Raw genomic sequence first — 15,053 nt, forward strand, 5'->3', positions numbered from 1 at the left:
GGAAATGCTTTGAAGGCCTCAGGTGGTGCCCTCCTTGCATAAACCAGTCTACACCGGTTCAGGGGCCCCTTCTCTGCTGCTCTGGCACGAAATTGGACAAAGGGGAGGGACCACTCCCCTGTCCATCACCACCCCAGGGGTGGTGCCCAGAGCTCCTCCAGTGTGTCCCAGACTTCAGCCATCTTGCTTTGCAAGGTATGGGGACACTCTGGAGGGCTCTGAGTGGCCAGTGCCAGCAGGTGACATCAGAGACCTCTCCTGATAGGTCCATACCTGATAAGGTAGCCAATCCCACTCAGGGCCTCTCCTGTGGGTTCTCTTCAGATTCTGCTTGCAGGTTTCCTTCGGGAATCCTCTGCAACAACTTCAGACTCTTCCGACCTCTAATCAAACGCAGCCTGCTCTAGGAAACGCTGTAACTGCAACAAAATGTCTACAAGAGACACTTTTCTTCAGCAACCTCAGCTCCAAATCGGCAACTGCAACAGTTTCCACGATGTGCATGCTCTGGGGACTCCCTGTCTTCATCCTGCACCAGAAGGACCGAAGAAATCTCCCATGGAGTGACGGAGTCACTCCCCTGCTCCAAGCAGGCACCTTCCAAGACAACGACTGGTACCCTGGTACTCCTCTCACAGCGACGAGCATGCTCCTAAGGACAGAGGGTGGACACCATCGACAGACTGTCCTAAGGACGCAATTTGGAGGAGGTAAGGCCTTGCCTTCCCAGAGAGTGATGCTACTCCTGTGTACTGCGTCGTCTTCACCTCCTGAGGCTTCTGTGCACTCTTTGCAAAATTCTTTTGTGCACAGCCTGGCCCAGGTCCCCAGCACTCCATCCTGCAACGCTCAACTCGCTGAGTTGTTCTCCGGCGGTGTGGGACCTTCTTTTGTTGTGCTGCATCAACCACGTTTTGCACCTCCTGTGAACCCGGATCCTGCGACTCGTGGGGGTGCTGGCTGGCATCCTGAGGGCTCTCTAAAGTGCTGAGAGCCCCCTCTTCCTTCTCACACAGAGTTGAGGCCCCCCAGTTCCCTCCTGGGTCCATCCAGCACCATTTTGATGCAAAACGCACTTTTGTCGTAGCCAAGCCTTGTTGGCACCTTCCAACACGAAATCTCATCTGCAACGATCTTCACGCCGTGAGACATCTTTTGCATCATGCAGGAACCCGCCGACGTCTTCCTAGGGTGCATTCCTGCAGTCTTCGACTAACCGGGAACTCTTCTTTTGCACCTTCTTCTGGGTTGGCAGGGGCTCCTGTCCTTTCTGGAACTTCTGTCGACTTCTGGACTTGGTCCCCTTCCTTTGCAGGTCTTCAGGTTCAATAATCCATCAGCTGTTCTTTGCAGACTTGGTTGGCTGCTGCTAAATCTCAAAAACGAAGTGTAGTGTGTCCTAAGGAAACTTGCAGTACTTTACTCCTGCTTTTCTAGGCTCTGGGGTGGGGTAAATTACTTACCTTTACTGTATTCTTACTCTCCCAGCGATTCTTCACACACTACACTTGTCTAGGAGGGGAATTCATGATTTGCATTCCTTTTTTTAGTATATGGTTTGTGTTGCCCCTAGACCTATTTTCTCCCATTACATTCGATAGGATTTCCTACTGTTTGCATTGTTCTATTATTATTTACTTGTCTAATTTTGGTGTCTGGTGTATATATTGTGTATAATACTTACCTCCAGAAGGAGTATTGTCTGTAAGATATTTTTGGTACTGTGGCACCCAAATAAATACCTTTATTTTTGGTAACACTGAGTATTGTCTTTGCTTGTGTATAAGTACTGGGTAATCATAAGTGGTATTGCATGAGCTTTGCATGTCTCCTAGTTCAGCCTAAGCGGCTCTGCTATAGCTACCTTCTACCAGCCTAAGCTGCTAGAAACACCACTTCTACACTAATAAGGGATAACTGGACCTGGTGTAAGTACCTAAGGTACCCACTACAAACCAGGCCAGACTCCTACAGTCAAGTGTCTTAATTTATTTTGATCCATTTATAATCTGTTTCCATGGCGCTACAGAGTTACAAAAAAAAAAAAAAAAAGTACTTTTTGCTTTCACAACTGCTGAGTATGTACAGTTCATTTCCAGGTATTTACATTCTGTTGCATGTTACCAAAAAATGACATACTACAGCCTTTCCATTCACACACTTTTATACTTTCAAGGTTGCTATATAGTTTACTTTCTGACTGTAATGTGAGAGGAATTCGTAAACATTCCCCATATTAATACAGGAAGTAATTGGTCAGAGGTGCCCCGTGTGCATGTATTAATAGATCCATCACTGGAATCAGAGAGGGTTTAATAATACAAGATGTTTGATACCAACCATCCCTATTTTCAGCGAAGCCATCATGTAGCTGGTGAACTCTTATTGACCAGTGTCCAGCATTTGTATTTAAAATGGCTTCCCTGTTCACTTACTAGGTCTAAGAATTGACAATGACATAGTAGGGGCATTATTTGCTCATGCAGATACGCCCTCACCTGTAATATAATGCACCCTGCCTTAGGGCTGTAAGGCCTGCTGTAGAAATGCTCTTTACTACCCCTGCCCTAGGTACCGGAGGGCACCATTTACTAGGGACTTACGAAGGAGCTAAAGGGCCTGGCCACTTGGGGATCAAGTGACCAGGTGCCTTGTTTTGGGGAAGGAACACTGGCAACCTGGTTGGCAGAAACCCAGTGCACTTCAGTCAAAATTGCATAAAAAACAAGGCCAAAAAGTGGGGGGCTTCTGCAGCCAGATCCCAGTTTCCTACAATCATCCCTTAGTGGAATTCATTCGCGGAGAATAGCTAGGAAGGAACAAAAGGTGACCCAACTCAGGTCAATGGAGGTGCTGGTATGCTGAAGTAAGATGGCCCCAGATAGTGGAGAAGTTAAAGAGGTTTATCAGTCGGGAGAACCACCACATTGGCACAGACCGATGAAATGATTGTTAACCAAGTCTTCGGTCTCAGATTACAAGGCGGCCTAAAAACATCATGAGGGTATGAGTCAGTCTCGAAGCCTTTTCTGAACACGTTTGCACCACATAGCAAGAGGTAGTTTTGTAGGCTGTAAATTCACACACTCTGCACATTCCTCTAATCTGGAGCTGGGCACTAATTCTTGCAAGGTGTTTTTGAATGAATATCTTTCAGTCTCTTAGAGAAAGTTTCCACTAAAAACCTCCCCTTTTTCTATGAGAGAAAGCTTCATTTTTTGTTATGCTTTCTAGATGACCTCATGGTACACTGTGGTATCATCCAGCAGGAAGGCTTTAACAGAGAGGGGCTCTAAACTGGAGTATTCTTATGGGTAGAAATGGTGATTGCCTTAGAAGTTGTTTCTAGTTCCTGGAGGTGGCAGTCTAGGTCTGAGTCTTAAGTGCTATAAAGACTCCCCTAATAGCAGTCAGTATGAAGGGAGTGGAAAGATCCTAAGCTGATGGACTAGGTGATGTTGTGTGGCTGGGGCAGAGGCTTTACCACAAAACCTTTCCAGAGCAGTCCTTGGCCAACTCTGCTTCGCGCCCATGAGAGAGACAAAGAAGTGCTACAAGGAGGAATTTGGTCACCAGTGAGAGACTGTGGACCCATTACTTGTGTGCATCATACAACTAATGGCCCATTTCCTTACAATTAGCTTTTTATATCTACTTAAGGACGTGGCAGGTTCAGGACTTCTTCTTGCTTCCCTGACATAGTGGAAAGATATAACCTTTGCGATTGGGGCTCAGTGGGAATTCTGTCTCTGGCGAGGTGTCAAACCCACTGACCTAGGCTAGGCCTCTGTTGTTCCAAGAGGCATATAGGTTGAGGGAGTTCACATTCTAATCAGAAGAGATCATTAATTCTTGCTTACAGTCATCTTCTTTCAAAAACCTCTGGACTTTGCTTTTAGACCTTATCTGAGGAGGGGTTCTGCCAACAGCATCAGACACCAGTGAAGATGTAAGAGGTTTCTGTGGTGGCACTGGCCATAGTGCCGACCTTTAGACTGCTTACTGGAGAGAAGGCGGGAACGGAAGATAGGGCAGAAGGCCCAGTATCATATGGTGCTCTAGGCATGAACATGGGGAGATGAAAGATGCCCCAGTGTCCCACTGGAGAAAGCTGTGGCCCTGGCAAACACTCCAAACAGAGTTGAGAAATGGAGCTATGTCCATACCTTGTAACAGGAAATCTGGATAAGATGGTGGTGCTGGGATTTCTGGGTATGTTGGAGTCACAACTACTGGTTCTGGAAGTGCTGGTATGGACATCTGCAGGGGTCTGGTTTGCTCAGATATTGGGTCGGCTGAGTAACAGCTAGGAGGCGGGTCAGTTGGTTCCTTCAAAATCCATTCTGGTTCACAGGATGAAGATCTTGTGGGTGATGGGGTTCACCTAGGAGAATTATGTCTATGTTTCTTGTGTACCCTATGCTGCTGCTTCTCCTCCCCCCCCCCCCCCCCCCCCCCAAGAGAAATGAGAGAAAGGGGATACGAAATGAGGCAATAAACAACAACAGCTCTCCTGCATAAAGGGCCTGGGACACGAAGAGCTCAACCTCTGGCTCCTTGGTGTGCTTAGGGTGCACACTCACATGAATCAGATAGGAGAATCTTGGTCGTCCCCAAGGACCACAAGCAGACCAAACGATGATCTATTGTGGACATTTCTTCCTCACAATTCCTTTCCTACAGGGCATAAAGCCTGAATGCTTCAGGCGTGTGTTTTTTTTTTTTTTATTGGGTGAGGGGGTTGGCGGGCTAGGGTTTCTTTGTACACAGCTCAGCATTTTGAGTGAGGAAAACGTAAGACTATGAGAGTAAGATCTAGATCTGCGTTGGAAAAGGGAAATGGACATTGATGCAGAAATGTGGGCGTAATATAGCCTTGGTGACCTCATCTGATGCCACCTTTGCCATTGATATGAAGTCAGCAACCCCTTCAGGTGACCTTAGAAGCTTTCGGATTCAGGTCTGACAACTGGGACTATTCTACAGATAGAAGTATCCATCAGGAGCTGTAATCGTTTGTGTTAGCACCTACATTGACCTAACTGTGTGAGAAATTACAATGTGCACAGGCATCTCATCTGGGAACAACTGCCATTTAGGACTACAGAAAAAACCCTCTGCTAATCAAAATATGGATTTAGCATGCAGTGTCCAGTGTGTTCAAAACTGTTAGAGATGCTCTGGATAAGACCAGTTGTTTCAAAGACATTAACACCAACCCACTGATGGTATTCCACAAGAACTAGGTATATATTTTGAACTAACCTTTACAGAATTGTTACACGTATGGAGGTTTCTAGTCCATACTAGAGTTAAAGAATACAAGATGGTCTGATTTGAGTCCATCAATCTTAAAGCATCCTTTTACCTAAAAAGATACATATACTGAAAGCTTGAGACTTACCCCACACTCCAGCTGGGGTCCCTACAGGTTTGTTATAATTGTTTGGTCGCCCGGCTTCCGGATTTAAAGATGGCTGCAAAAAGAACCAAAAAGTAAGTGACATACTACATGCTAAACTACACATTTTCACAGAGAAGCCAACACTGATATGTATTTTAACGGAGACATGTATTTTATATATTATCACACAAAAATGGACAGGATCAATGCCCTATTGATAGTATTACTGCGATTTATCGATTATTCCCATTAGATAGGATGTGCTCTGTTCTCAACTTGTGGGTCCTGTGTATAATCAATCCACTACAGACGAGTCCTCAAAGCTGTTTAATCCTCAATAGTAGTGTCTCTACCGCACAGGCCAATGGCATCTAACTAGCAGAAGACACTGCCCTGGAGACTAACCATTCACTCACCAGTTCCCCCGTCAGAACTGTAGTTGTGGCGTTTTATGTGGAAGGGTGAAGGGAAGGTGTAAAGGTAATATCTAAAGGAGTGACTCTTGAAACTAGGAGTAACAGTTGGTACTAAGGTAACACTCCAACTGCTTGCTCCTAAATCTCACCTATTCAGAACCAGACTAGAAAAAACAATAGACAGCCAGAGTCTAAGTGAAATGTGTCTGGACATACAAATCAAAACTACACACAGCCAGTGGATAAAGATCATTAAATCTTAGTAACTGCAGAATGTGTGTAATGAGCAGACAATGCTGCTACTCTATAAATATGCTCATAGAAACATAGTTGGGGAACACCGGACACGCTGAAATGGCAATGTGCATATATTTTATGCTAAGAGCTTTTCTCTAGACAATAAACAAGACAAGATGGCATAAAATCCTTTAACATGGAACATTTAGAGTTACTGGTAAATGTGATACTTATACAGATTATATAAAGAGGAAACAGTTGTTGTATTCTTGTCGTATTATAGGTGCTACCTATTGGTCCTGATGAAATGAAATCAGTAAAGGGATTGAAATGTTGACACTTCAGCGTACAGACACGCACTAATCGATATCTTTGTACTGGACTTCAAATTTGAGTTAACTGTACGCTTAGTGCGTATTCGTCGATGCGTTTTTCCACTGTATGTTTTGTTAAATTACTTACTGCCTACTTGTCCTCACTTGTTCCACAAAATTTACTGAGCCATTCACTGGAGCACCGTCAACACAGCGATAAATTTCATCCTGATAACAGGATTATCTGTTTATGAGTAATTTTATGATATAATGGAATTAAAAAATAAAAAATAAAAAAAATCCGTATTTTTTGGTGCTTAATGATATTTGTCTAGGAAGCAAAGGCTTGTTTTGCCTCCTCCAAGGAAACCATGGTCTCTTGATTTATTACCTACCCAGGTTCCTAGGAATGCTTAATCTTAATATCTGACTCTTGACAGAGGGCAGGCAGGCTTTAAACAGCAAGCAAATCAGCTGCAACTCCAGCAGGTTTATGTGGAGGTGTTTGCACCGCAGAAAACCTTCTTCTGATCTCCACCTCACCCAGATGACATTCCCAACCCAGTAACAATGCTTCTATAACCCCTAGTAACTATGGGTGGGGCAAGGCAAGGGGCCTGCCTCTTTTCCAGTTGCAGTTGAGCAGCCACTACTACAGGTCTTATGCAGTCTTCTCCAACACTTGGATGGAATCTAACAAGTTAACGCTGGTGCTTGGCCTACTGGGACTTTAAGTCCCACTGCAAAGCTTTCATGTACCATCAAGCATGATTGGCAGGCAGCATGAAGGAGGCAAACAGGCCTCGAAGCCTCCAAGTCATTTTCACGGTGACCCAGGGCAGAGACTGGAAAAACAGAGGAAAGGACCAAATAAATGCACTGTATCCAGGATAGCTCTGATAAGGAGGAGCTTTGGCAAAGGAGTCAGTTTGCAACTTCAGCAGGTTGAATGAGAACCCCATATATGCCAAGAGATTGTAAATTAGCACTTGTATAGTGCACTACTCACCCGTTAGGGTCTCAAGGCGCTGTACTCATACCGCTATGGAACCCCTCCTGGCTTTTCCCTGTGAGGCGCCCACTCCTGAGCACCCCCAGGGTGAAGCCAGGCATCCAAGCGCTGTTGGGGCCGTTGCGGAGATTAGGCAAGCTATTGCCCAGAGTTGCAGAGTGGGACCCATGAATTAGATTAGGCACCGAGGCGAGAATTATCTGGTCAAGGGGAATTGAGCCCAAGACCTGCCGAAGCGGGACTTGAACCCTGGTCTTGAGCCAGATCTCTGCTTCAGGGTCTGCCGCTCTAACCATTGAGCCACACTTCTCCACAGCCACACTTCTCCACCACACCCATCTGGCAGTGGTCCAAAACTGCCAAAAGTGAGCCCACCTTCAGCAGCCAGTTGTCAAGGTAGGGGGGGGAAGACTGGTACGCCATAACCTTTGTGAACACCAGAGGAACACTGTTGAGTCCAAAAGGGAGCATGGCAATAAAGTGCTTGTGACCCAGCTTGACTCGCAGGAAATGTATGTCCAACAATCTAAGAAAGTCTGTGACCTGCAGGGGTGAGGACATGAAATAAGCATTAGGACACCCCTGCAGACAGTGGTGGATATGAGGCACCCTGCTGGCAGTGTGCTGCTAAAGGTGCACTAAAGAGGTTCCATGATAGTTGCCGAGCAGATTGAGAGTGGGGGGGGAAGGTTGCGGGAGTTAGGGGGTTCACAGAATGCTGCAACAAATAGATAGGCCACTGTCTGCCAGATGTACGCCTTGCCCTCTAAAAGACTAGGAAGCCCAATGTGCGGGGGCTGGTGTTGACTATACACCAGATTCAGACTCCTGGTATAGGGCAAAAAACTGTTGGCAGGAACAAGGGCTGAGAGACCAAGAAGGCATGCCTTGCCACAGCTTTCTTTAAATCGCTCCAGGGCCATGTCCACTTTGAAGGAGCTACTGAACATGGATGTCTGGTCATCCCCTGAGAAGCCCATAGACCTCATCCATGTCGCACACTGAAGCACCACACTAGTTCTCATGGCCTTGTCCAGACTGGCATTAACTGATCTCAGGACAAGTATAGCCTAAAAGAACATGCGCTTGGCAAAAGTACACATGGACTCCTTATCAGTGGGAGTTGTCAGCAGGGCAAATGCCTTTGGGTTTACCTTGCTGGTGGATGCCTGTTTCAGCAAGCTCTCAAGCATCAGATGCTGGGTCAAAAAATCTTGGTCGCCAGAAACAGGCCTATAGCAACAATCAACCTATCTGTTGACTGGGGGAGATGGGCCTAGCGCATGGCTCAGCCCAAGTGCCTAATAGTGTGTATGTAAGGGCTTTCTTAAAAGGCAGTAGGTTTGAACTTCAGTAGTCCTCTGAATCACTATAGCAAAGGAAGTATGCAACTTTGCTGGATGGCTAGGGGTGAATCCAGCCCAGTATCAGGTGAAGTTTCCATGTACCAGTTATCTGCATCATAAGGAGGGCAAAACCTTTACCACCCCCTCCACAGTCATCTCCATAAGGCTGGTTCTGATCAGAGTCCCAACCAAAAAGATGGTGCTATGAATGTGCACATTTGCATGGTAGTGAGATAGTGTCCACGTCCTATAGGGAGATAGCATCCAAGTCATATATATTCAGTAAAGGATGTGGGAAATTAAGTTCTGGGCACAGCCTAGGTCAAACGTGATGTGGGTTCAAGTGGTCCAGCTGTCATGGAGGGTGAAACTGGAGGCAGAAATCCAACTGGAGGTCCCCGTGTATCTCTGAGGTCCGTAGGCACAGTGGAGGGAAAGGAAATGAGTGTTAGATGCGCAGCATAGCCTCATGAAAGGTTTCGACTTGCTGCAAGGTCACAAATGGACCATGGAATTCGGGGTGCACAGGGCCAATAAGTGGAATCACTTCCTCAGGGACAGAAACCGGGAGGCAGGGTGATACCTTCACACCTTCGCTGAAGAGTGACTGGAAGGAGGCAAAGTCCCACTTGGGTGTCCTATGCTTTTTCTTCGACATACCTGAATATTTCATCCTTGGTGAAGACCAGCCTTAGGAGATCCCCGCTCTCGTCTTCAAGCGGGGCCTGCACAGGGCCTTCCAATGCTTTTCCAAGTTGAGTTTCACCTCTCAATCTCAGATGCCTTTCAGGTTCATTTGGGTGCAATTGTTGCAGGCCTCAGTTGTGCAGAGATCCCAAGTACTCGTGGGGATCCATCACAGACTGTTTACAAGATTTAAACTGTATCGTCATACTAATTGACGTCCCTTGCATACTGGAATATTTTTGCAGAAGAAAAATCTCTTCACAAGTCAAGAAAAAGGGAGGCGCTGAGCTGCGGGTCAACCTATGAATGCGCAGAAAGAAAGGAAATGTCAGCAAGCATGAGTGGCACCTACATGCCACTAAGATGTCACTTCCAAAGCAGAACTGCAGAGACGCAGAGTTGCATGACACCACCTACAAGGGTGCACAGATTTTATTTTTTTCGCCAGATCCAGGGTGGCACCTGGGGATATTAATTTATAATCCATGGTTACAAGTATCTATCTTAGGTGTTGTGTGGTTAGAGTTGGAGCCATAAGTGAGGCGGTCCTAATTGATGACCAAGAGTGGGAGAGGCTTCTCTTACTGTTAGCAAGCTTCGTACAATACGCTCTAAACTCACCTTGGGTTCAAGGACCTTAAAAAAAAAAAAAAAAAAAAAATTCTATGCAAGGAGAAGCAAAGGTTAATTCTTCTAAAGACATGAAGAGCATTATCCAAGCCAGAAGTAAAAATATCTTGCACCACCCAATAAGCACTATGTTGTGGGAGTAATGTGTGTATGGATTTTTGGAGATCCTCATTGCTTGGTCCTTGGCATATGATAATTTAGCAAGAACACTTTCTCATTTAGACAGTGATATGGCTTTAATTCAGAATATTTTTAAAACCTTTCTCCGTTTTATGTCTAGGAACAGACCAGAAATAAGACAGTGGAACTGACTTCTCAAAGAAGCTTTGCGCAAAGAAAAAGAAAGGAAAGTGACATTCAGAGATTCATAGACAATGGTGCAATTTGATTTATTGTCTTGCGTTTTCACTTTGCCCTTGTAAGCTTCTTTTTTTTTTTTACTGTTACAGTTTTGACAGACTGCCAAGGCAATCCTCATCTCTCTGCCTTTACAAGGATTCAAACTTTCCTACTTGTTTAGTAGGACATTTTAACCTTTTTTCTGTACATCTTGACTGACTTTTTTTTTTTTTTTAAATCCTTCTTTAATCCTTCATTGTTTAATCAAATGCCCATTTTCCACCCATACTAGTCTCACATTCTTTTGGTACACAGATTGCACCTCAGACGTTTGTCTATATGTTACCTCTAGATTAGGATTCTTCTGGACAAGAGTAATGTTAACATTTTGGGCACATTTTGCTTTGTCCATAAAAACTGCCCAGCATGGTGCTAGCTAGAGATTAAGGTCAGGACGGTGCTGAGCTAGACCGCTTTTATGAGGACGCAAGTGGAAGGCAGAAGCACATGGCGCTACATTGTCAGTGGGTGTTAGTCAGGTGGAAGTGCTGAGAGTCAGAAAGAACTACCAAGTGCTTCAAGCAAAGCAGGTAAAGGAGGTTTCTGCTACTCCCCTTCCAAGAGTAAGGACTAGATTAAAATGTTTTAATATCCCATTCTTCAAGGTTTCAAAGTCGCTACCACAGTTGCTACTGCTGATGTCGGAGTACTTACAAAGTCTTCATCCTCGAACTGCAGTCTCTCTTTCTTGTCATCCTTCCTTTCTTCACGGATCTCACTCTGCTGCTTTTCCTGGTGGGTAGAGTTTTTGCGAGGTGGGAAGCTGCCATTCCAGTGACGATGGGACCCATTCCCATTGCTGTTGCTCCCATTACTTCCACTTCGCAGGGTAACAGCATCATGACCCCTTGTTTGACCGTGACAGCTGGGCTGATTTCCAGATTGTATAAGACGGGTTCCCTTGGCTACTGCAGAATCCACAGAGTCATGACGAAGTAGTGAGGGCTGATGCGAGCAATCTACATAGTGGTAGAAACAAAACACATTTACTACACAAACATTGTTCCAATGTTCGGTCCTGTAACATGCCCATGAAACGGTTTCAAGCTAAAGGTTATCCTAATCTGTTATGTTACTCCCACCCTAACAACCAGCAGCATAAAAGCTCAGAGGTAGTCAAAGCATACATGCGAAAGGCCAGATAAGTGTTCATTTTTATTCCAAGTGTGACAAAAGAAAATGTGATTTCAAATTAACACCCATTATAATCAAAGACATAACAATTAAAAATAAATAAAAAAAAGGTTAGTTGAAAGCGATGCCAACCTCAGTTTCTCAGAAACCGTGTTCTAGCAGTCTGCATCCTACTGGACCATTTGCTGGGAACAGAACTGATTATGGTTATAGTACTGGTATGTGATAATTGTCATGTGGCATAATCTAGTCGTACTATTACCCCTACTGAGAGATCCAGCAGACCATGGGGCATCAAGTGCGAAAAGCAGTACAGCTGCACCTTATGGTGGTGGAAATGCACAACTTCAAGAGAGATAAACATCTTGTACTAATCGACAGTACATTTTAAAACAAATGAATGTCACTAAGTTGAATCTGAAGCTGGACTACCAGAACAAACATCAATCCAGTACGCATTATGCACTGCTTTCTCTAGTGGCATTACCTCCTGCAGTTTTAAGGGCTCCGTTGTTAAAGAATCCATCAGAAGAGTTGTGCCGTCTGCGGTTCACTCCATAGCGGCCCTCTCCTCTTGGCAGGTGTTCTCCGTGCTTCTCGATTCCAGCTGCAGGGGACTGTGGACACAAAGCAGTGTTCAGTTTTCTTGCTGCTCGGATGGATTTTGGAAATCACACCTTAAGAGGTTGTGTATATGTCTGAGAAATTTGCTTAACATTTGTGTTGAACATTTTTTATTTTCACAACAAAAAGTGTGGTCCTTCCGCAAACCACCCGTCGTAGGGACCGAGAGCTTTATCCTTTCTCTAGCCCCTTGGGTAACATGCTACAGTTAGTCCTTCGAAAGTGCATAGGTCACGAAAGCTGGGACGTCTGGGGCAGGCCTATGGCGACAAGCAAGCTGATTACACCACTCATAGTGAGACACCATCAATAACAATCAAACTTTGCAAACTTTTTCTCCCTGTGTTGTCTGCTCACTACAGTGTTAGTGTTGTTACATTTCTTCCAACAGTAATCCTATCAAGTGGATTCCAGACAATGGATTCTTTCAGCCATGAAATGGCTAAAAACGTGAGGAAACAAAACAATTTATAAAATAAAACGCTTTTTATCTGTGCTTACAAACATGGTCTCTGTTCAGAAATGAGTCTGGTCAAAAAATGATTCAGGCCTAATGGAATATGTCCTCCATTCTGCAATCGTCTCTCCCTTAGTAGAACTGGCTTAGCCAGCTGTTTGCCTAGGTGAGAAACAAACTTAAGTTTCAATAACATCCTATCCTACCTAATGGAACTACTGCAGTTTAACACAAGGTTTCACTGAAGATTACACTCACTCTTCAAATGAAATAAAACAAGCACTGAGAAAGTCAATGAGTTGTGTCTTTATTGTACTGCAATTATATTTATATAGACCCTGCTGGTATGCTGAAACTCTTTCGCAAGGAGCATGCTACTCCTGAACACAAAGGTTATTAGCTATTGTGATTTAACTGTACTATGCATTTCATCCAGTTTCTTAGTGGTAGATTAAGGAGTCAGGTGAGGTTATTAGCGTGAGATCATGCAAATGGAAGGTATTTGAGTGGATATGCACATCCACTCAGTGGCTCTGTATGACTGCAAGGAATGGTAATACAAAAGAGGTATGACCAGTTTGCAAAAATATAGTACAGCACGAAGCAGACAGGCAAACACAGTAGGCTCAACTAAGATAAGGCATTCAGATGGAGGGCAAGAAAAGAATCATTTGCTAGAAAGGAAGAGGAGGGAAGTCACTTAATAAAGTAGGTACATTTTTAAAGCAGGGTGTTAGGAATAGAGTACGATAAGTCTTTCTGAGAAAGTACCTAACCTAAGACTGTAGAAACAAGAGTTGGTGGTTGTCAACTGAAGGCGGTGCTATATAAATATTTGGCTGTTCTGTTTCACTGCTGACTATTTTTAGGGTCCAGCGCGTAAGTGCTCTAGCCTGCTGTAATTTCTCCATGGGCATTTAACCACGTCCACCGCATGCTTATCAGTTTTGTTGGCTCGTGGGCTTGCCTTTCAAAAATCACTTCATTTTATTTGTGAAAGGCATGCATACGTCATGCCGTTTCTGGTGCTTAGCCCTCTCCGAGTGCACCAGCCAACTACTGAAAACATACGAGGCTCTATGTTTTCAGCATGATTTCGGACTACTTTTTATTTCTTACTCAGAGCGAACTCGTTGCACATTTGCTGATATGTTTGACTGCGAGCAAACTTCTGTTTCATTTTGTGTGCTCCTTCATGTTCATGGCCTGGCGCTTTAAATCTGCTCGCTTATGTAAAACTGTATTACTTTTCATTTTATGTGGCAATAAAAGTCCAGTTAGGATTGCACAATGCTAATAGCTGTAAGTATAGCAAAAGCGAGACCCATAGCATTGCAAACGCTTGTTAACCTTTCGGGTGCCTTGGACGAGGTCACCTCGTCCAAGGCATGGTAACTGGGGGGAGGATTTTAGGCCATTTCAGACCCCCACCCCCGGGGGTAGATCAGCCTATTTTGATTAGAAACCACTAGGCACCGGGGATTTTTAGTTTTACAGATGGGGAGCGACCCATTAGGCAAGGGTCACTCTCCTGGGGGGCAAACTGTATTTAGACCATTTCTGCCTCCCTTGGGGGCACATTGGGCGATTTTAGGTCAATCTGCCCCAAGGGGGCAGAAACCACTAGGCACCGTAGTGTTTTTTTTTGGGGCCAATGTCACGCGGGGAGCGATCCCGTAGGCAAGGGTCGCTCCGGGAGTGGTGGGGGCTCGGTTTGAGGGGGGCAAATTTATTTTAGGCCATTTCTGCCCCACCCTGGAGGCAGATCGGCCTATTGTTATTAGGTAGAGGGTCATTCCCTTGGGGGGTGGGGGGGGAATTTTATTTAGACCATTTCTGCCCCCCTTGGGGGGTAGATACCACTAGGCACCGGGGATTGTTTTTTTTAGGCGCTAATGTCACACATGGAGAGCGACCCCGTAGGCAAGGGTCGCTCGGGGGGGGGGGGGGGGGCGGGGGGGTTGATGGAAAATTTATTTTAGGTCATTTCTGCCCCCCCCCCTCCCCCCCCCCCCCCCCGGGCCGGCTGAGCTAGAGGCCAAAATCCACAGGTAGGCACTTTGCAAAAAAAAAAACTCTGTTTTCTGTGAAAAAATGTGGTGTCCACTTTGTGTTTTGGGCCAATTCCTTTTGTGGGCGCTAGGCCTACCCACACAAGTGAGGTATATCATTTTTTATCGGGAGACTTGGGGGGAACGCTGGGTGGAAGGAAATTTGTGGCTCCTCTCGGATTCCAAAATTTTGTCACCAAAATGTGAGGAAAATGTGTTTTTTTTTAGCCAAATTTTGAGGTTTTCAAAGGATCCTGGGTAAGAGAACCTGGTCAGAGCCCCACAAGTCACCCTATCTTGGATTCCCCTAGGTCTCTAGTTTTCAAAAATGCACAGGTTTGG

At 45.2% G+C, this 15,053-nt stretch overlaps 1 protein-coding gene across 2 annotated transcripts in view; it reads right to left on the minus strand.

Moving 5' to 3' along the window:
• GPBP1L1 (GC-rich promoter binding protein 1 like 1) overlaps positions 1-15,053 on the minus strand; it is a 261,647-nt gene that overhangs the window by 154,218 nt on the left and 92,376 nt on the right. For both annotated transcript variants that reach the window (XM_069232849.1, XM_069232850.1), the window contains exons 4-6: positions 12,067-12,196; positions 11,100-11,404; positions 5,405-5,477 (exon numbers count right to left, since the gene is read on the minus strand). In XM_069232849.1, the coding sequence (XP_069088950.1) occupies positions 5,405-5,477; positions 11,100-11,404; positions 12,067-12,196 (508 nt within the window). The remainder of the gene's footprint in view (positions 1-5,404; positions 5,478-11,099; positions 11,405-12,066; positions 12,197-15,053) is intronic.

This window comes from Pleurodeles waltl, chromosome 4_2 (assembly GCF_031143425.1).
Source record: "Pleurodeles waltl isolate 20211129_DDA chromosome 4_2, aPleWal1.hap1.20221129, whole genome shotgun sequence".
In the NCBI taxonomy this organism is placed as follows: Eukaryota; Metazoa; Chordata; class Amphibia; order Caudata; family Salamandridae; genus Pleurodeles; species Pleurodeles waltl.